Source organism: Bacillus rossius, chromosome 2 (assembly GCF_032445375.1).
Source record: "Bacillus rossius redtenbacheri isolate Brsri chromosome 2, Brsri_v3, whole genome shotgun sequence".
Classification (NCBI taxonomy): domain Eukaryota; kingdom Metazoa; phylum Arthropoda; class Insecta; order Phasmatodea; family Bacillidae; genus Bacillus; species Bacillus rossius.
This window is the reverse complement of record NC_086331.1, coordinates 73,651,290-73,674,708: the sequence shown is the minus strand read 5'-3', so window position 1 is coordinate 73,674,708 and position 23,419 is coordinate 73,651,290. Positions and strand designations below refer to the sequence as shown.

The following is a 23,419-nucleotide window of genomic DNA, read 5'->3' as shown; positions in this document are numbered from 1 at the left end:
CGACAGCTCCAGCACATGTTGACAGGTACTGCTGCATCTTGTCGCTGCGTGCGACCATCTTGCCACATAGGTGGCACTGCTGGAAGTCACGCTGCTGGTTCTCGGCACACAGGCGCTCATGTCGGTAGCGGTTGTGGGCCAGCGGAAACACGGCAGGACAGAAACGGCATTTCTGCACGGTAGATGCCATCACAACAATCTACAGACTGGTCTTGATGTACGGAACAGGCGAAGGAAGTTCGACGTACGGAGAACTATAACAAACGAATAAAGAAAACAATGTAGCTAGATGTTACACGAAAAAGTTGCAAACATAACCTCAAAACTCTAACCCTCAATCTAATTAGCCCAAACTGTTAGCAATGTTACTAAATAAAAAATTTGCAAACATAACCTCAAAACTCTAGCCCTCAAACTTACTAACCTAAACTGTTAGCAATGTAACTAAATAAAAAAAGTTGCAAACATAACCTCATAGCTGCTCCTTCATGTACAATCCAAAAAATGGTATAATATTTAAAGTACTGGTAAAAGTTAAAGCTGAAAAAGTATTCAATGTTAACTAAAAATGATTGATTACATAACCTCAAAACTACTCTAATGCACATCCCAAAAATGCTAGAATATTTAAAGTACTGTTAAAAGTTTAAGCTAAACAATTCCTGTTTACCCACACATAAGTGTACAGAGAAAAAACTAGCTATCTTATAACCTACAAAAAAGCTGAGAAACATAAAAATATTAACGAAACATGTAGCATACCTCAAAAAACGATGAAGTGGAGCTGCAGAAGATGATGTAGCGTTGGCGGTAGGAATCGTGGTAGCAGCGAAACTCACACACGAACTAACTTACTCAAACTCTAAGAACACACTGAAGCACCGACAGCTAATCCAGGCCTTTTATAAGCAGTTCTGCTTTTCAACAACAGATGACACCAGGTGTTGTGTTGAGTCATAATTTATTTAGTTCTTTTATGTGGTATGCGGGATGCTCACTAACGTTCGCAAAACAAGGACGGCTTCGCTAGACATCAAGGAGAAGGAAGTTTGTCTTTCATGTTAATGCTTCTCAGCTGTCTCAAAGCATATTATTTGTCTGAGTAAAGTTATTATTTTTTAAATCCACCTGATAAAAATATTGTATGTTCTGATTTATTGACAGAATTTCACTGATTAAATGTAACTCTGAATAAAAATGACATGACTCAGTAAGTAAAAAATTCTTCATGCAGAGATAGATCTCTAACAAATAATCAGGAGCACTCGGTGAAAACCATCAGATGTCTAGCCAGGAATAATCAGAAACACTTGGAGAAAGCCATTAATATAATATCAAGATTAATCAGAAGCACTCGGAGAAATCCATCAGATGTCTAGTTAGGTATAATCAGAAGCATACGGTGTAAACCGCTATAATATTGTCAAGAATAATCGCAAGCTCACGGAGTAAACCGCCATAATATTGTCAAGAATAATCAGGAGCACACGGAGAAAACCACCATAATATTAACAATAATAATCGGAAGCACACGGAGAAAATCATCATAATATTGACAAGAATAATCGGAAGCACACGGAGAAAACCATCACAAGTTTTCTTTGATATCATAAAAATACAGAAAAAATATTTAATAAATAACAAAAAAATTAATAAAAAATTTTAAATGACAAAATAAAATACAAAAATACATAAAATTCTGGCTTGTACTAGAACTATATCTTTGCTCAACAATGAGAAGTTCACAAGCTAGCAGAATCTGTTTATGTATTTTTGTATTTTATTTTGTCATTTAAAATTTTTTATTAATTTTTTTGTTATTTATTAAATATTTTTTCTGTATTTTTATGATATCAAAGAAAACTTGTGATGGTTTTCTCCGTGTGCTTCCGATTATTCTTGTCAATATTATGATGATTTTCTCCGTGTGCTTCCGATTATTATTGTTAATATTATGGTGGTTTTCTCCGTGTGCTCCTGATTATTCTTGACAATATTATGGCGGTTTACTCCGTGAGCTTGCGATTATTCTTGACAATATTATGGCGGTTTACTCCGTATGCTTCTGATTATACCTAACTAGACATCTGATGGATTTCTCCGAGTGCTTCTGATTAATCTTGATATTATATTGATGGCTTTCTCCAAGTGTTTCTGATTATTCCTGGCTAGACATCTGATGGTTTTCACCGAGTGCTCCTGATTATTTGTTAGAGATCTATCTCTGCATGAAGAATTTTTTACTTACTGAGTCATGTCATTTTTATTCAGAGTTACATTTAATCAGTGAAATTCTGTCAATAAATCAGAACATACAATATTTTTATCAGGTGGATTTAAAAAATAATAACTTTACTCAGACAAATAATATGCTTTGAGACAGCTGAGAAGCATTAACATGAAAGGCAAACTTCCTTCTCCTTGATGTCTAGCGAAGCCGTCCTTGTTTTGCGAACGTTAGTGAGCATCCCGCATACCACATAAAAGAACTAAATAAATTATGACTCAACACAACACCTGGTGTCATCTGTTGTTGAAAAGCAGAACTGCTTATAAAAGGCCTGGATTAGCTGTCGGTGCTTCAGTGTGTTCTTAGAGTTTGAGTAAGTTAGTTCGTGTGTGAGTTTCGCTGCTACCACGATTCCTACCGCCAACGCTACATCATCTTCTGCAGCTCCACTTCATCGTTTTTTGAGGTATGCTACATGTTTCGTTAATATTTTTATGTTTCTCAGCTTTTTTGTAGGTTATAAGATAGCTAGTTTTTTCTCTGTACACTTATGTGTGGGTAAACAGGAATTGTTTAGCTTAAACTTTTAACAGTACTTTAAATATTCTAGCATTTTTGGGATGTGCATTAGAGTAGTTTTGAGGTTATGTAATCAATCATTTTTAGTTAACATTGAATACTTTTTCAGCTTTAACTTTTACCAGTACTTTAAATATTATACCATTTTTTGGATTGTACATGAAGTAGCAGCTATGAGGTTATGTTTGCAACTTTTTTTATTTAGTTACATTGCTAACAGTTTAGGTTAGTAAGCTTGAGGGCTAGAGTTTTGAGGTTATGTTTGCAAATTTTTTAATTAGTAACATTGCTAACAGTTTGGGCTAATAAGATTGAGGGTTAGAGTTTTGAGGTTATGTTTGCAACTTTTTCGTGTAACATCTAGCTACATTGTTTTCTTTATTCGTTTGTTATAGTTCTCCGTACGTCGAAATTCCTTCGCCTGTTCCGTACATCAAGACCAGTCTGTAGATTGTTGTGATGGCATCTACCGTGCAGAAATGCAGTTTCTGTCCTGCCGTGTTTTCGCTGGCCCACAACCACTACCGACATGAGCGCCTGTGTGCCGAGAACCAGCAGCGTGACTTCCAGCAGTGCCACCTATGTGGCAAGATGGTCACACGCAGCGACAAGATGCAGCAGCACCTGTCAACATGTGCTGGAGCTGTCGCTACGACATCAGGCATGCGGTGCAGTTTCTGCTATAAGGTCTTCGCCCGTGCTGATGTCTCCAGACTACATGAGAAGTCGGCCTGCGGTCTTAACCCTAACCGCATAGCACATTCCTGCATGAACTGTGCTAAAGAGTTCGTCAGGGCTGACACTCTTCGCAACCACATTAAGGTGTGCAAGGGGCCTGCTCCGCCTCCAACAAAGAAGCAGAGGATGGCAGCAGTTAAGCCAGCAGTACTGCCTAAACCATCGACCAGCCGAACAAAGGTGGTGACCGGCGCGGGTTTGGCCAATACCCATGGCTTCATCACCGCCGAAGTGAGATTCAAGGGCAACTTGAAGACCTACGTTGCTGTAAATACGTCAAGTTCTGCCAAGGACATTTGTACGTACCTGGACTCCATCAAGGCAAAAATAATAAGCCAACTTGAGGAGGAGATTGAAGAGAATGGACCGCTGAAGTTTAATGTCGTTCTTGAGTGCGACTACGAAAAACCAGTAGATGCCTGTGAAGACAAGAGGGCCTTCAAAACCATGAATGTTCCCCTCTACGTAGTTCATGAGGTGGAGGAAGCAGTTACTGAATCCATCTCTAAGATCTGCAAGGAGGAGGAAGACTACATGGGAAAGGGATCCGGATGGACTTTGTCAGCAGTCAAGCGACTACAGCTTCGCATAAATAAGCTTGATCCACTCCGTGCCAGTTCCTACATAGAATTACCTACTTCCATCGAGGCGAAACATGCAATGATAAATCCACAAAACCTTGAAGATCACATGTGCTTTAAGTGGGCGATCCTTGTGAAGTATGTGGAAGGACGGAATCCAGAACGTGTTAACCAGCGCTACCGTGACCTGGAGGGGAAGTTAAACTTCAGCAACATTGACTTCCCTACTCCAATCAAACAAATACCGCTGTTTGAAAAACAGAACCCTGGAGTCTCAATCAACCTCTACAGTATCGACGAGAACCTGAATGTTGTTCCTGCACGAGTCGCTCCTGAAGAGAAAGAACATCATTTCGATCTGCTGCTCTTGGTCAATGACAATTCATCCCATTTCACCTACATCACTAATTTTTCTGCCCTGGTTCGGTCCCAAATCACATCACATCATGATGCTATTCATGTCTGTAAAAGATGCTTCAAGCATTATGATGATCGGGAAAGGGTTAGCGGGCTCACTGGTCTTCAGTGTTTGGTAAAACACAGTGAGCTCTGCAAACAACATGCTGCTGTTAGGATGCAGATGCCGCAGCTTGATGAAAACGGCCAGCCACCTGTTCTGAAGTTCAAAAACTTCCATCACAGTGATAAGATGCCCATCGTGGTGTATTGCGACTTTGAAGCTATTCTAGAGAAAATCCATACATGTCACCCGAATCCTGATGAGCCATACACGCTGCAGTATCAAAAGCATAAGGCATACAGCTACTGCATTTATGTGAAAGCAGATAACTCTGTCATTCCTGCACACCTAACTTCTTCACTTCCTTCACAGCCTGAAATATACAGGGGGTGTGACGCAGAAGATAAATTCATATCCCGCATTGTGGAGATTGGACATGATGTACAGAAAATATTTTCTACATATGTTTCTATGACTCCGCTCACACATGCACAAAACACTGCTTTTCTGCAAGCAAGGTGTTGTTGCTACTGTGGGGGAAAGTTTGGAGGGGCTGTAAAGAAAGTTCGTGACCACAATCACTAGACCGGTGAATTTATTGGGCCTGCATGTAATGACTGCAACCTTCTCAGACGCAGACCAAAAAAGATGATTGTGTTCTTCCACAACCTGGCATACGATCAGAACTTCATTATCAGGAAGTTGGGGTATGATAGTAAAGACATCTTCATCATTCCGAATTCAGAGGAGAAGCTGATAACTTTTTCCAAGAAGTTACATGATAAGTTCAGCATTCAGTTTGTCGATACGTTCCGTTTTATGAGTCGGGGTCTCGCTTCGCTCGCCGAGTTCTTGCCTGCAGACAAGTTTATAAGTACTGCTGAGTTTTTCGCTCCTGATGAGTTGGAGTTGGTTACCCGCAAGGGAGTCTTCCCCTACGACTTCGTTGATTCTTTTGCTCGACTAGACGATACTAGTCTTCCATCCATCGATGAGTTCTTTAATATTCTGACTGATTCTGGTATTTCTGAGGCAGATTACGCTCACGCACAAAATGTCTGGGACAAGTTTCAGTGTGCTTCCTTAGGGGAGTACGCTGACTTGTACCTAAAGACGGATGTTCTGATTTTGGCGGACGTATTCGAGAATTTCCGTTCAATATGTTTGGAGACGTACAGTCTAGACCCCTCGCACTACATTTCTTGTCCTGGGTTCGCTTTCGACGCGATGCTTCGAACCACAGGTGTACAGCTAGAGCTACTCACAGATTATGACATGTATATGTTTGTGGAGGCTGGTATTCGCGGTGGTGTAGCGCAAAGCATTAAACGCTATTGCGTAGCCAATAATGCCTACGTACCAGAAACACATGATGCTTCCAAGCCATCCACATTCCTGGAGTACATTGATGCAAACAACTTGTACGGGTGGGCGATGTCTCTGCCGCTCCCCATTCGTCATTTCCAATGGACAGACACATCAATTGATGTCATGTCTATTCCGGAAAATTCACCTACTGGGTACATTATAGAGTGTGATGTGGAGTACCCTCTGGAACTCCACGAAAGTCACAAAGACCTGCCATTTTTTCCCGTAAATCAGTGTCCGCCCGGCTCAAAGCAATCAAAGCTGATGACAACGCTGGAAAATAAAGAGCACTACATCGTTCACTACAAAAACCTACAGCAAGCAGTATCGCATGGTCTAAAAATCATAAGTATACATAAAGTTCTTCAGTTTGAGCAGTCGGCATGGTTGGAGCCCTATATTCGGCTGAACACCAACAAGCGCAAAGCAGCAGCCAACGAGTTCGAGAAGGAGTTCTTCAAGCTCGCTGTGAACTCGACATTTGGAAAACAAATGGAGAACAAGAGACGGAGGCTCAAAATGGAGTTGGTGTGCTCCGAGAAGCGTTTTAAGAAGTTGGTGTGTCGTCCGTCCTTCAAGGACCACACAATGTATGAGCCAAACTTGAGTTATGTCCACCTGAACCATGAGACCATCATTTTCGACAGGCCGATCTATGCCGGACTCGCAGTACTTGATCTATCAAAAACACTCATGTACGACTTCCACTATAATACTATGAAACCGAAATATCAGGAAAATATTCATCTGGCATATATGGATACAGACAGCTTTGTGTATGAGATTCAGACACAGGACTTCTACCATGATCTAAGAGCCGACCCTAAGTTCATGTCTGAATTCGACACCAGCTGCTACCCTCCTGACCACCCATGCTTCTCCCCCATCAACAAGAAAGTTGTTGGCAAATTCAAGGACGAGTGTGGGGGTGAAGTAATGAGCGAGTTTGTCAGTCTGCGGGCCAAACTCTATGCCTACAAGTGCGGTGACATGGTCGAGAAAAAGGCCAAGGGCATCCAGCGTTGTGTGGTCAAAAACCGCATCACATTCGATGACTACCTGGATGCCCTGCAAGACCACCGCACTAGGAGGGCAGGCGTTAGGGCCATACGATCAAGGCAGCATTTGCTGTACAGTGAATACAGTAATAAGCTGGCCATAACATGGGAGGACGATAAGCGTCGAATATGTGAAGACGGTATCCGCACGGTCCCCCACGGGTATGTCGGTGATGACATGTAAATATTTTTCTGCGAATAGTTTGGATGTTGCTGTTTCAATTTGTTGTATAGTTTCAGTTTTTTTGTTGTATAGTTTCAATTTTTTGTATAGTTTAAATTTTTGTTGTATTGTTTCCATTTCTGTGATGCTATCGAAATCTCAAGAACAGCTAATTGACACGACTCATGCACCAGAAGAAACAAACTAGGCGATCCTTACACCGCCGACGTCAGTAACAAACTGAGCATCCTGCTGCCTAGGACTCGCTTATATACATGCACCATATGGAATAATACGCTAGTCAACTGGCAACTAATTTTGAATTTGGCGCGCGATACTAGCGACATCTACCAGCCAACTTGAGAACCAAGATGGCGGTGCCTCTGGCAACTAATTTTTGATTTTGGCGCACGATACTAGCGACATCTACCAGCCAACTTGAGAACCAAGATGGCGGCATGCGACACCTGCCTGCCGACTCCCTAACTAATATTTGAATTTGGCGCCATCTGGTAGTCTGTGCTGGAATTAAAGATGGCGATGGTATAATAATAATTTGAATTTCATGCATTTGGGAAGGCAAAGACACCCTCCCCCCTTTTATCATAAAACTTGACGTCAGTACGTGGTATATATAGATTATTTATTCCACCATATCCCAATTGGTCTCGTGGTCTAGTGGTCAAGGTGTCCGCCTCGTAACCACGACATCCTGGACGTTTTCACGTCCCATGGATCGAATCCCAGCCTCGGCACTGAAATTATTTTAGTTAAAGAAAAAAAATAAAATAATCCCTGCTGCTATCTGGTGGCGACCAACAGAACTATATGACGTCGCAAGATGGCTGCCTCCAGCAGACGAAACAAGATGGCGGCCACCAGCAGACGAAAACAAGATGGCGGTTACCAGCAGACGAAAACAAGATGGCGGTTGATGTTTACATCGAATTTCAAAGTTCGAAAAAAAATAATTCAAATCCAAGATGGCGTCCGTGACACAAAGTGCAATGGTGACGTCACGATTCGAAGTTGGTGGAAATTTCTAGAAATACAAAATGGCGGATGGATTAGCATGGATTGGCATACAGATTAGCATGGATTAACATACAGATTAGCATAGATTAGCATACAGATTAGCATAGATTGGCATAGATTAGCATAGATTGGCATACAGATTAGCATAGATTGGCATAGATTGGCAAGGTCAAAGGTCAAGGTCAAAGGTCATGATGACGTCATCCAAGATGGCCGCCGATGATGTCATCCAAGATGGCGGCCGGCTCCTGGCTCCTCCGCCTGTGCTTGAACCCCCCTTTTCCAACTACTGTAACGGGACTTTTTTTGTGCGTACATGGCTGATGAACGTAACAGGACACTTTTTCGTGTGTGCATGGTCGAAGGAAGTGGCATAATCCCTTAATCCCCCACCACCCACCGGTGCACCAGGATGAACCAAATACATCTACTATTATTCATAATTGAGTATAGATTAAGTGTGGATTGCACATGCATTGAGTGTGGATTATGTGTGGATTGAGTGTGAATTGTGTGTAGATTGTGTGGACTTGTGTTATAGTTTGTAGTTTGTAGGTTTGCAGTTTTGTATTCATATGCTTTTAAATGTATCAGCTAGTTACATTGTTTTCTTAAATTTTTGTAATAGTTCTCCGTATATAGAGCTTCATTAGCATGTTCCATGCATCGAAACCAGACTACCGATTGTTATGATGGCATCTACCATGCAGAAATGCAATTTCTGCCCTGCTACTTTTACGGCGGTTAAGAACCACTACCTGCGCGAGCATCAGCGTGCTTAGAAACTGCTGCATGACTTTCATCAGTGTCACCTGTGTGGGAAGATGGTTGCATGCACCAACAAGATGAAGCAACATCTATCTTCATGTACTTGTGCTATCCCCACGACTTTAGGCACTCGCAGACCTGCCAACATTCAAATTTCAAAAATCATGAGGTCCTCGATAAAAATTTTCAGGCCCATAAATACAGGTTAGAAATAAAAAACAACAAATGAGAATCTTTAAATTTAAGTGACATACCTGTACATATGTTACATGGTCTCGGCTTCAAAATTTATTTCAACAAATTACAGGTTGCAGATTTAATTTAGTGAACATAATTTAGCGTTGTCGTGTAGTGATCATGCAGGGCCGCAACTAAAAAAGATGTAAAATAACATTCTGCTCGTGTAACACTATTATCACTGTTCACAGCAAAATTAATTTTTTTAATGGTAGCAATACACTTCACGTGTTAGTTGTGTTTTTTTGTAGCGACATGTTTCACAGTGTCTCCTCTTCCACTATGCGAGATAGAAAAATCAGCACGGCACACGCTACAAAATGCAAAATTGCTTCCTTTACGTGACTCGAGTATTGATGGAAACTCGTTACTGTAAGCTTTCGTAAAACTTGTTTTGTAACTTTTACAAACAAAATCTTGGGGCCCCGAAAAATCGTGAGGAAACACTATTTTGGCGTGAGGGCGTGAGATGGACCTTAAAATCGTGAGCCTCACACCAAAATCGTGAGAGTTGGCAGGTCTGCACTCGGTGTAGCTTCTGATACATAAACTTCGAGAACTCCAGTCATGCCAAACATCATAAGAAAACAGCTTCCGGTCTCAACCCTAACTTAAAGTGCATTTATGTCAAAACTGCACTAATGAAATCGCCAGGGATAACAATTTGATGGCACATGCAAAAGTGTGCAAGGGTTCTGATTCACATCTGACTAAGAAGCAGAGGATGGCCACGCTTAAGCTTGCATCTACGCCTAAGCCAAGCACCAGCCGAACAAATGTGGTGAATGGAGCAAGTTTCACCAACACCAATGGTTTCATTATTGCAGAAGTGGGATTCGGAGGCAACTTTAAAACTTCAGTTCTGCCAAGGACATATGTAAGTACTTGGACTCTATCAAGGCTAAAATAATAAGCCAACTTGTAGAGGAGATTGAGGAGGATAGTCAACTCAAGTACAACACCGTGCTTGAGTGTGATTATGAAATACCAATAGATTGAAGTGAAGACAAGAGGGCCTTAAAGAATGCTCTTCTCTACGCAGTTCATAATGTGGAGGACATCATTACTGAATCCATCTCTAATTGTTGTATAGAGGAAAAAGACTACATGGGGAAGGGATCCAGATGGAATTTTTCTGCTGTTAAGCGACTTAAAAACTGAGAATAAATAAGCTCTATCCACTTCGTGCCTGATCCTACATCGAACTGCCTAACTGCATCAAAAAAAAATGTGAAGTCATCAATCCACAAAACCTAGATGACCACATGTGTTTTAAGTGGGCGATCCAGGGGAAGTTTGTGGAAGGTGAGCATCCTGAACGAGTCAACCAATGCTACAATGTCTTGGAGAGGAAGTTCGTCTTCTGCAATTTCGAGTTACCTACTCCAATCCGTCAGATTCCTCTGTTCAAAAACAGAATCTTGGTGTCTCGGTCAACATCTACTGCATATATGAGAACACGATTATTGTACGGACACGAGTCGCTCCGGAATAAAGAGAACATTATTTCGATCTTCTTCTATTGGTTAATTGCAAGTCATCCCATTTTACTTTCATCATTAATTATTCCACCTTGGTGTGTTCCGCACTCAGTACACATCATGAGGCTATTCATGTATGTAACTGATGATTCAAGCATTATGATGTTCAGGAAAGGGTTGGAGGTCTCACTGGTTTTCAGTGTTTGGAAAAACACTGTGTCCTCTGCAAAAACATGCTGCTGTTTAAATGGAAATGCCACAGCTTGATGAAAATGGTCAACCATCTTTTTTTTTTTTGATAAATTTTTTTTTACACTATGCTGATAACATGCATATTGTATTTATTGGGATTTTGAGGATATTCTCGAGAAAATCCATACATGCCAACCAAATCCTGATGAGCCATACATGCTGCAGTACGAAAAACCATAATATATAAAGCGACTGCATTTATGTGAAAGCCGATAACTCTATAATTCCTGCAAACCTTACTTCACTTCCAACATGGCCTGAAATGTAGAGAGGTTTTTATGCAAAGGACAGATTTATTTCCCTCATTGTCAAAATTGGACAGGACGTACAGATAATACTTTCTACGTCTTTCCCCATGACTTCACTCTCGTGTGCACAAACACAGTTTTTCTGCAGTCATCAAAGTGGTGTTACTGCAGTGGCAAGTTTGGAGGAACTGCAAAGAAAGTCCATGATCATAATCACTTCACTTATTAATATATGGAAGCTTTATGGAATTACTGCAACCTTCTCGGGTGTAGACCCAAGTAGTTGATTGTATTATTTCACAACCTAGCATACGACAAAAAATTCATTATCAGGAAACTGTGGTATGGCAGTAAAGATATTTTCATCACTCCTAATTTAGAGGAAAAGCTTATAACTTTTCAAATGTTGTGTGATAAGTTCAGTATCAAGTTTATGGTTACATTCCGCTTAATGAGTCGTGGTTTCACTTCTCTCTCTGAGTTTTTGCCTGCAGACCAGTTTATAAGCACTGGTGAATTTTTCGCACCTGGTGAGCTAGAGTTGTTTACCTGCAAGGGAGTCTTCCTGTACGATTTTGTCAATTCGTCTACTTTGTTGGAATAAATAAGTCTTACATGCATTGATGAATTCCAAATCATTCTGACTGATTCTGGGATTTATGATGCAGATTATGTACACTCACACAAAACAATATGGGGCAAGTTTCAGTGCACTACATTGAGGGACTATGCTGACTTGTACTTTAAGATGGTTGTCCTGTTCCTCGGAGATGTGCTTGACAATTTCTGTAGTCTGTTCTTGGATACATACATTCTAGACCCCTCTCATTACATTTCCTGTTCTGGGTTTGCTTTCGATCCTATGATTCGCACTACACAGGTAAAACTGGTGCTTCTAACTGATTATGATATGTATATGTATGTGGAAGCAGTTATTAGTGGTGGCATAGCATAAAGCATCAAGTGTAATTGTGTGACAAACAACAGCTATGTGCCAGAGACATATGATGCATTTAAGATATCTATGTTTCTGGAGTATATTGATGCAAATAATTTGTATGGATGGGCCATGCTGCTGCAGCTCCGTATTAGACATTTTAAATGTGGCAATGAATATATTGACATTATAAATGCTCCAGAAAATTCTCATACACGCTACACTATCGAGTGTGATTGGGAGTACCCTCCAGAGCTCCACGAAAGTCACAAAGACCTGCAATTTATCCCCATAAATCAGTGTCCACCCACTTCCAAACAATCAAAATTTATAGTTACACTGGAAAATAAAGAGTTCAACATTATGCATTACTTAAACCCCCAGCAGGCAATATCACAAAAGATTAAGTGTGACCAAAATACATGGAGTCCTCCAGTTTAAACAGTCGGGATAGTTGGTATCTTTTATTCGGCTCAATACCAACAAGCTCAAAGCTGCAGCCATCGAGTTTGAAAATGAGTTCTTTAAGCTCGATGTTAACTCTACTTTCGGGAAATTGATGGAATACCAGAGACAAAGGCTCAAAAGGGAGTTGATGTGCTCCGAGAAGTAGTTTAAGAAATTGGTGTACTATCTATCATTGAAGGACAGCAAGATATACGAACTAAAGTTTTCTCTTGGCCACCTAAACCATTAAATCATCGTTTTTCATAAGCTTATATATGCAGGGCTTTCAGAACTTGAACTTTCAAAGAATATCGTGTATTTTTTTTACTAAATTACTAAGAAACCAACCCAGATACCATGAAAACATTTATCTAGCCTACATTTACACCGACAGTTTTTGATCATGAGATACAAACAGCAGACCTTTTTTCTGACCTCAAGGCCGGCTCTTCATTCATGTCAGAATTCGACACTAGTCGCTACCCTTAACCACCATTTCTTCTCCCCAACAACAAATTTTTTTTTGGAAAATTTAAGGACGTGTGCAGGAAGAAAGTGCTGAGTGAGCTTGTCGGTCTGCAGGCTAAACTGTATGACTACAAGTGTGGTGGTGTGGTTGAGAAGAAGGCTAAGGGTATCCAGCGCTGTGTATACAAAAACCACACTGAGTTTAGAGATTACCTGGATGCCCTACAAGATCGCAAATCAAGGAGAGTTGCAGTTAGAGCCATATGCTCAAGGTAGCATATACTCTATATAATATGTACAAATAAGCTGGCTATAATGTGGGAGGATGACAAACAGATGATATGCGAGGACGGTATCCGCAAGATCCTCCACGGATATGTTGGTGACGAAAAATAAGTTTTTTTTTTCTGTAAAATAGTTGGGACTATATAGTTTTCTCTGGAGATTTTTGTTGCGAAGTGAATTGTAAAAAGTCTTAATTTATTTCAATAAATAAGATTTTACCACCACACTGCTTATTATTTTACAATATAACCTGCATTCTTCAAGATAATTTACACTTTAATATGATTCGGACAAGAGTTAAATTCAAATATGCATGCAAACATTAAAATATCTGACTCCATCCAGCTTTTAAATACGAATATGCAAGCACTTTCCTGCTTAGAATATAAATAAAATATTACTTGTGAGTGAGGATTCTGAAACATTTCTGCTCCTGTCACGTCTATGATGGAGTAAATAATCTATATAAAAAAAATTTGGAAGACAATCATTACTATAAATTAAATTTTATATATTATATCCACAACGATAAGACAATTAATTTGTAATATAACATATATCTCAGACTGGGTATATAAATATTATATATTATTATGTCTTTAATAAGGAAATGGTATGTTTTTAAGAAAAGATGGCGGTCACAGCCATTAATATAAACAAAATAGCTGTGGAATTTTAAATATTTGGTATATAAGGTTCATAATAACACTAGTATGAAATATAAACCAGACATTACATGCAGACATACACTGATGTAGTTTAGGAGAAAAACTTAAGAAAAAAAGATAACCACCTCCTTCAGATGAAATCAAGATGTTGGTCTCCACTAAAAGAAAACTAGATAGATGCCTCCAGAAGATGCTGGCAGTTTCATCATAACGAAAAGTGTAATGCACAGGAAAAGGGTGTTTGATGAAATCATAGTAATGAAAAGTGTAATGCAGAGGTGTGGGGTGTTTGATGATGATGGCATCATAACGGAAAGTGCAAAGCACTGGAGTGGGGTAATCGAAAATGATTTCATGGAAAAGTGTAACAGTGTAACACACAGGAGTGGGGCTCTCGATTATAAGGTGTTAGTAAAATCTAAATTAATTTTAGTTAAATAATTTTTATTAATTTTAATCTTTTTAAGTTACTTATAATGGATTTTTATAATGGCGGTTATGACATCATAATTAAAAAATGGCTGAATGTTCTAGACAGCAAAATAGTAGAATGTTATAGAAAGAAAAATTTTGTATTGTTCTGGAAAACAAATTGGCCGAATCCAAGAAGATTGCAGAAAATAACATAATTCAAGATGGCTGCCGGAAGTAACTTAATATAAGATGGTCCCATGAAGTGACGTAGTCCAAGATCACCTCCGGAAAAATACGTAATCCAGTATGGCCACCGTGGCTTCCCAGCTTCCGACCATAGACCCGGTGTCCCCATACGAACTATATTTACCTTCTGGTTACAGCTCAAATAGCATAGTTTCCCTGTGCACGACGAGAAAACTGCGCGTCAGTTCAGAGCCTTGCGCTTAGAGAAGATACCGCACTTAAAGCACCAGAAAGCCTCACTTAACAAAAATTCACTCCTGACTAGGCGTATAGAGATAGACACAGAGGTCTTAGTGACGAGCAGGGGCGATGAGATGGAAATGGAAAATTGACGATGTGGATGGGCGGGGAAAAGCAGTACTCCTGAGAAAACCTACTGGCTGACAGAAACGTCCACCACTTTTCTCATTTGTAAAATACAACTGGTCACAATCGCACCGCTAAATGAACGCTTATCGCCGTGGCGGGAGGCGTGTTATCTGACCACGACCACCATGGCACCGTAGTTTTTTGAGCTTTTTTGGTGTTTGAAAAAATGAACCGTGGATACACGGAAACTTCATACGCAATGTCTAAAAATCGGATCTAAACTCCGTATCTTTTGAAAACACGGAAAAATACGGTCTTGTAACTTAGAGGGTCAAGAACGAATACTGCCAAAGCTACACCAAGCTTTGTTCATCAATGAAGTTCGAAAACGCTCGTGAACTGTTTGGATCGAGATGTTCATGCCATTTGCACTTCAACTTTCAAGATAAAAATAGAAGAAAACCATTGAGTGTCTTAAATTGGACTGAAAACTTCTAGAATTCGACTTTACAATTTTGTATAGGCTACATAACAACTTTTCACCTGGTGCAACCCGAGGTTCGTAAAGGTATTGGTGAAAAGAAACATATTGGTAACTTTTTAATTCCTCTTTACACCTAAACGAACTTAAAAAAAATTACCACGCCAACAATCGATGCGATTTTAACAACCCGTAATCTGTGCATATTTTCTTTCCCTTACCGACTTTGGACATCAATATATTATAATGGATTATTCACAAGTAATACACGGGAGTGCCCACAATTTTTAAGCATATATTTGATTTTTTAATTAAATAGTGAGTTATTAATAGCTAACCCTATTAGACAAATGACCTGATAGTTTCAAAATTTTTTATGCGAGATTCAATATTTATCAATTAAATACATTGCAAGCTCGTTTCCTTCGATATTCATATCAACATTTTAAACCTTCAAATAGAGCATCCTGAATGAAGTTTTTTGTTGTTGATGTGTAACAAAAAGTATTTCACATTTTATTTCGGAAGGGAGGGGTTCTCTCCCGATCGCCATCACTTTTAGGGGTAGAGAAAGAAAGCGAAAAGTTTTTAGCCCATACAAATTTTCATTGTTTAATTTACAAAATTTTGCAACGAATATTTACTAAACGTTATTTTTAAGCCTCAAACGATCACAAACGTGATCATAGTTAGTCCATACGATTATTGCGTAGTAAATATGTGTTGAGAATAATTATTTGAGACGAAACATAAAATGCAACTCAGCTATCAGAATAAATTAAAGAAAAACCCTTTAAGGATAGAAATTAATCTGAAATTTAATAAACAAAATGGTGGGTGAAAATGAGCCCTAAAAATTGATCCCAGCCTTAACGTAGCCAAATTGTTGATATTTAAACATTAAAAGAATGGGTATAAAATCGGTTGAAAACAATATTGCGTTTTTCAGTTGCTTTGATTGTGGCCCATCTGTAAGCACCTGCTCTGGCCGACGCAGTCGTGCAGCGCCTCTGTGCACTCGTCGATGTCGACGCAGGGGCCGGCGCCGGGGCCGGGTTGCAGCCCCGCGGCGCACTCCGGCGCGCACACGAAGCCGCCGTCCACGTTGCTGCACCGCTCGCCCGCGCTGCAGTTGTGGTGGCCCGTCGCGCACTCGTCCAGATCTGAAACCAGCGAGTGGCCACGTCTGCATCATTGCATGCTCGCCCATTGAAGCAGTTTCTTTTTTTTCAATTTGTACTTATTTAAGCGCGTCGAGGGAGACATTTTGCTATGCAACACGCATCACACTACGGAAATTTTAAACGTTGACAGTCCAATGCGCATGCGCGTTCATGCAACGGCCACAAGGCCACGTGCGACAACATGAACCTGTATATATTCACTTTCGTAACATCGGGAAATGTACTAAGCGAAATGGTGTGCTAAATAAAATTATATGATATTAAACCCCATCTCGAACACTTTGTAAACTTGAACATGTATAAAAAGAAATAAACTAAAATTAAAAATATCGTATGATATTTAAGTCAAGACAATTTTGTTGTAAATAACATAGTGACAAAGATATTTAACAGTTGGTGGGAATAGGGAAAGCTGGCGCAATGTATTTCTTATGGGACTACGGCTTGATGGATTGATGGCTTGTTGGCTTGCCAATCGTGAGGATTTGGCCAAGTTCTGGCTTGTCCACCGCTCATTGACTATGATCAGGAGGTCGGCAGCCATTTTATATGACTCCACATTTACCATCTCGGAATCCCATATTTTGAAAATCTGCAATTATTTGTCTATGAATTCGGAAAATATCCTATAAATATTCTAAATTTTCACTTATTAAAATTATTATTAATTAGATTGATTTCTGTCCTTAGTTCGATCCTTGACTGATGCAAAAAGATAATTTATAGGAAACAAATATATTTATTCAATATAATATGGTGAAAATTCTAAATAAAATGATAAAATTCCTCATCAACCTGCCGTCAGTAAGCTACCGATGCCAAATTAGCCACCATCTTAATAATAACCTTAAAAATTAGGAAAAATTTAAAAAAAGTCAAACAATTCTTATGTTAAAATAATGAATGAATCGATCGATATTCGTAATTGTTTCGATTATTTTTTCAATGCAAAACAAATATTTTAATCAAAATTATAAAAAAGAGAAAGGTTAAAGCAATAAAACAATAAAATTACAAATAAATCTTTATTACATAGATCCTACAAAAAAAAAAGCATATAACTAGCGTTTCTAGACTTTAGCAATCTTCTTAGAAGGCCAAGTAAGTCCTTTGGATACCTTGACAGGTGTTTTCAGGGCAGATCTACATAAAAGACGTATGACCAGGGACATCCAATAAGTGGCCAGGCACATCCACTCTGTGCCCAATCACATCCAGTTAGTTATCTAGGAACGTCAGATAGGTTGGACAGACACATCAGTCGTTGGTCAGGATAACACGTCGAGTTAGTGGCAAGGTACGGCCATTCGGTAGCGAGACACGTATATTCAGTAGCCAGGAACGCAAGTACAGTATGCGGCAAGACGCATCCAGTTGGTAGATAGGCATGTTTATTCAGTAGCCAGGCATGTAATCGGCGCACAGGTACATTCAGTTTGTGGCCAACATGTCCCAATTATTAGCTAGTAACGTGCAGTCAGTGATCAGGCAATCCAGTGGGTGGCAAAACGCATCCAGTTGGTAGTTAGGCATATATATTCATTAGCCAGGCCCTTAAATGGCACACATGTACATTTAGTTGTGGCCAACATGTCCCGTTATAAGCTAGGCATGACCACTCAACAACCTGGCACGACCATATGTTGGCTAGACACATCAAGTTGGTGGCAAGGTATACCCAGTAGGTAGCCACGCACATCTATTTTGTGTGAAGGACCACACGATCAGTAGGTGGCAAGGCAGATTCAGTTGCTAGCTAGGCATGTCTATGCAGTAGCCAGAGATATAATCAGCGACCAGGTAAACTCAGTTTGTGGACTACATGTCCAGTTATCAGCTAACCATGTCAAGTCAGCGACCAAGCACGACCAGTTTTTGACTATACACATCAATTTGTTGGCAAGGTACGTCCAGTTGGTGGCCAGGCACGTCTATTCAGTGGCCAGGAAAGAAAATCCAGTAGGTGTCAAGGCGCATCTAGGTTAGTAGCTAGGCATGCACTTATATTCAGTAACCAGGGATGTACTCAGCAACCAGGTACATTCCGTTTATGGCTGACGGATATGCGTCAGCGACCAGGCACGCCCAGTCGTTGGCTAGACACGTTAAGTTAATGGCAATGTACTTTTATTCAGTAGCCAGGCACGTAATCGGCGGCCAGTTAGATTCATTTTGTGGCCGACATGTCTAGTTATTAGCTAGGTTTGTTCAGTCAGCGACAAGGGACGTCTAGTTGTTGGCTAGACACATTAATTTAGTGGCAAGGTACGTCTAGTTGGTTGCCAGGCAAGTCTATTCAGTTATCAGGAACGCACCCACAGTACGTGACAAAGCGCATCCATTTGGTGGCCAGGTGCATATTCGATCGCAAGTCATTTACAGTAGGAGGCAATGCACGTCCTGTCGATGGCTCGCCAAGTCTATTTATGTGGTAGTCACGTATTTAATGGTCAGGCGCGTTTATATTACCAGGCACATTCAACTTTTTGTCTAGTCACATACAGTTGGTGTTTAGGTAATTCCAGTCTGTCTGTGGCCAGACCTGTCTACTAATTGGCCAGGTACATCCAGTAGTTGTTGACTAGACACCTCCAGTCTGTGGCTAGGCACATCAGTTAGGTTGGACAGGCACGTCCTTTCGGTGGTCAGGCACTTACAGTCAGTAGCCAAGATGTGTTATATGTATTTCGATGCTTGATATATCTTTAAAAAATCATTTACAATTTCGCATGTTTTACTTAAACAAAATAAGTAAATCACAAAAAATATATAAAATAATTTATAAATTACAAAAATTATGGTTTCTGCCAGAACTCTATCCTTGCTGAACAAAGAGATTTCTTTTCGACTCACATATGAATGAAAATGGTTGTTGTTTTACACTTATTACGCCAATGGCTGCGAGTATACACGTGAGGTCCTGGTGGAGTGACTAACAGTTTGTTACTAGCTACGGCAGTGTGAGGATTTTCTAGTTTGACTCGTCCAACAATAAGACATTCTTGAGACTCGGTTGAATCTTACCATCTTTAAGACAAATCTCGATGGAAGTTGTACCATAGAAGACACAGATCCTGATGCAGAAAATGACGAAGAACTCAGTAGAAAGTGTACGTACCATCGACGGCAGAAATAACAATGCCAGCGATGACGCAGATACCGGTGACATCGTCGACGACAACCGCAAAGACTTCGATGGCAGCGACGCACATAGGGGTATTTTGTATAAAAAGATGGACAAAAGTCTAAACAATAAATGTAAACAGACGAGAGAAAGTACACTATTTCCAAGAATTAAAATATATTTCGTCAAATGACAGTTATCTGTTAGTCTAAAACAATTATCTTCCTCGCAGCATCAGTCGGGAGCAGATCGTTCTGAACACTGCTTGCGTTTGTTATCAGCACTTCCTACAAAAGAGATTCTATGACCGCTTTATGAGTGTTTTGTAAGCTGTAAAGTGAGTAGTTTAATTATGTATGTCAGAGGACTGATGCCGGTGCAAGGTCGGGGTACCGTTGTCCGTGATCGTGGATTCTGACGGCACGCCGGGATTCTTGGATCACCTCAACCTTTACCTTTAAACCCTTGTATTCACATTTAACTTTAAATCTAATCTTGACATTAACCTTTAAGTTTTAACAAAAAATAATTAATCAAAATTAACCGAAAGTACGGCAAATTAGCCAAATTTTCAGTGTTAAGAAAAATAAACCAGCAAAATTCTAAAAACAAATCTAAAAAATAAACAATTACCCTTTCAAAAAAATAAGATTTGAGGGCAAATTTCCCATTTTAGTCCTGAAATAAAGCAGATGGCTTAAACATACCTAAATGCAGCTTAAGACTTCTAAAAACAAGCAGCCTTTAACCACTGAGGACCTTGACCATAAGAATAATGTCATGACCGCTATTTTAAATTAACATTTCACGTCCGCCATTTTGAGAAGCCGTAATTACTATCTAAAAAATTTGGAAAAAAATTATTATAAAACATTAAACTACAATTTGTATACATTTTTAAATTAGAGCACATTTACTCATACAGGCTTCGGTTCAAACCCAGCGAGGAGGAATTAAAAATGGCAATGGGTCCTTCCTCCACGGAGATTACCAGCAGACATACCTCCCACACCTACTATCAGGGCACATATTACAACAAATCATATGACATAAGGGCGTCCATTTTGGATTCGCCATCATATTTGTGACTGTTAGAGTGTGATACATTTATATTAGTTTAATTTTTATCCACTAGGGTGCAGTATTATATACTACCTTGGCATCCGCCATCTTGACGGCCATCTTGGCCACCATCTTAAAAAAAATTAATTATTTAATAGAAAAGTCGGGAAGAATTCCAAATAACATCAAAAACTCGCCTGTTTATATAATGATTGATTATATAGATTTAAGTCTTTGGTTCGATACTTGAACAATGCAAATAATATAATTTAAGTGTTAAAATATTTTACCATAAAAGTACCTGGTTCGAAAATAAATTCAAATTTTTTTTAAAATAACATTTTTTTTTAAATAAATCCCACACCATAGCAGAAACACATGCGAAAGTTCACTATGTAATAAATAATAAAATCTGAATAATATGACTTAACAGACTAATTCACAGTTCCAAATGGTTTACTGGAGGCAAGGTCCAACCAGATTATTTACTGACATCGAGTTCCTCTTCCCGACAAAGTTTCTCGTTACAGTGTTCAACACAGACTCTTCTACATCATGCGATAGGTAAACATCAGTATTCATAGCATTTCTTCACTTGGACTTGGATATGGTTTACTACATACACAGTCCAGCTACAAGTTATATTTTACAGATCCATTGTTTGATACTTCAATAGTAAGCCCTATGTTCATGTTCTGTTTGATATCATTAAGAAAATACATATCTCTTTTGACTCACTAATTTTATTTAAATAATAGTAGTGTTTGATCATTTCGCGAAAAGCAACTTTAGGTAAGTGCAATCCATTATCATGTCCATGTAATGCATAAAGCACAGTCTTGGGATTCAATTCATGTCCAGACTCATTGCAATCCGTTGACGAAAATCGGCTTGTGTGCTTTTATGCATACGAGTCTTCAATCTAAACCGAGGAGTCGAAATGTCTGCAGGTAGTTTCACAGTAGGCACACGGACTTCACCGTTACAGTTTTTCATATGCAGCCTCAAACTGTCAATACACGTAAATATAAAATGGCACGTATCACAGCGAAACTTTATACGAGAAGGTTTCTTCAAGCTTTTAAACCTCTCGTATCCTCGTGCATCATGGGAAAAGGTGAACGTCATATCGAAGTAGCTGCAAGGATGCCTAGTTGATAACGATAAACCTTTATGGCTCGAACCAGATGTTCATGTAAGAAGTATGTAAATGTAGGTCCGGCTACTGGTGCTGGAGCGAGGTGCTTGGTGGAGGTCCACCATCTTGGATTGTGATTTCATGGCGGTCATCTTGGATGACCTTAACCTTCAACCTTGACCTTTAATCCGGCCGCCATCTTTTATTCGGCCATATTGAAATCTAGCATCCCACATACTAATGTTGCACTTTTCGTTTGGACAGTCACCTCTAATTTTTATGTCATATTCGCCATATTTAATTCTGACATAATATCCACCATCTTGAATTCATATTCCACGTCCGCCATTTAGTATCTGATGTCGTAACTACTTTTTAAATTCTAACATCATGTCCGCCATCTTGTTTTCGTCTGCTGGGGCCACCATCTTGGATTCCAAAATATTTGTTTATAGTGTTTTTTTCTAATGAGCTCCAGGATTCCTCTGTCTTATACACATAAGGTCGATGTTCCAATACCTACCAGAGTTATAATTTTCATTATATAGGTACATATAAAACTTAAATATAATGTGATTCCATCATTTTTAAATTATATCATATCTGCCATCTTAAAAACCTCTTAGTTTCGCTTCGGTAATGCTTGCCCGAGACTGACAAGTGGGGCGATAAGTATTTTCCCTCCCACTATGTGCCATTAAGCACCATGACGTCGTCCCAGGTGCTCCCGTTGCTCGCACAGGTCGTTATGCCACCTCGGTGCCTCACCGGTCGGCGTTTGTGGTCGGTGGTAAGTGTCTCGAACGGGTGTAGGTCGATTGTCATGCAGAGCGGAGATCGACTCGAGCCCCAACGGGACCTGCCAGGACGCGCCAGTTGGCCTTCACCCCTCGGCGCGAGCAGTCGTGTGCGACTCGCGGAATTCGGATCGGCGTTCGTGTGCGGACCAGACAGTCGTGTGCGTGCCGAAGTTTCGAGCTAATTGTGTGTGTGGTCCAACCACTCCTGCCTGCCACGTGGCGATGTCACGACCACTGAGAGAGAGGAGTCTCGTGCTGTGAACTAGCCCACAGCAACCACCACTATTAAAGGTTAGTTGGCGCCCTCAGACACCACCCAGCCACGCATCAACATAGGCAGGACAACAACCATAATCCTGAGCGTTGCAGTTTGCTTTACGCTCTGATGAGACATCGACTTGACTTATCTTACAAGGTGTAAAGAAGCTTCGCCAAATGGCGTTAGGTAAATGGATACAACATTTGAGAAGAGTGAAATTTGAGGCAAGTTACGCATTGCTGACTATACTTCCCTGCACATGTGCACGTACCATCACAGAAGCGGCTGAGCACGTACCAACACAGCAGCAGATCAAGTACTGACATAGGAACAGCAGAGCAAGTAAACAGACACAGGAGCAGCTGAGCATGTAGTGACACAGGATCACCTTAGCTAGTA

General features: G+C 40.0%; 1 protein-coding gene across 1 annotated transcript in view; it reads right to left on the bottom strand.

Moving 5' to 3' along the window:
• Positions 1-23,419, bottom strand: part of LOC134529374 (fibulin-1-like) — a 539,830-nt gene that overhangs the window by 355,265 nt on the left and 161,146 nt on the right. Inside the window, exon 10 of the mRNA XM_063363371.1 lies at positions 16,433-16,616. Within this exon, the coding sequence (XP_063219441.1) occupies positions 16,433-16,616 (184 nt within the window). The remainder of the gene's footprint in view (positions 1-16,432; positions 16,617-23,419) is intronic.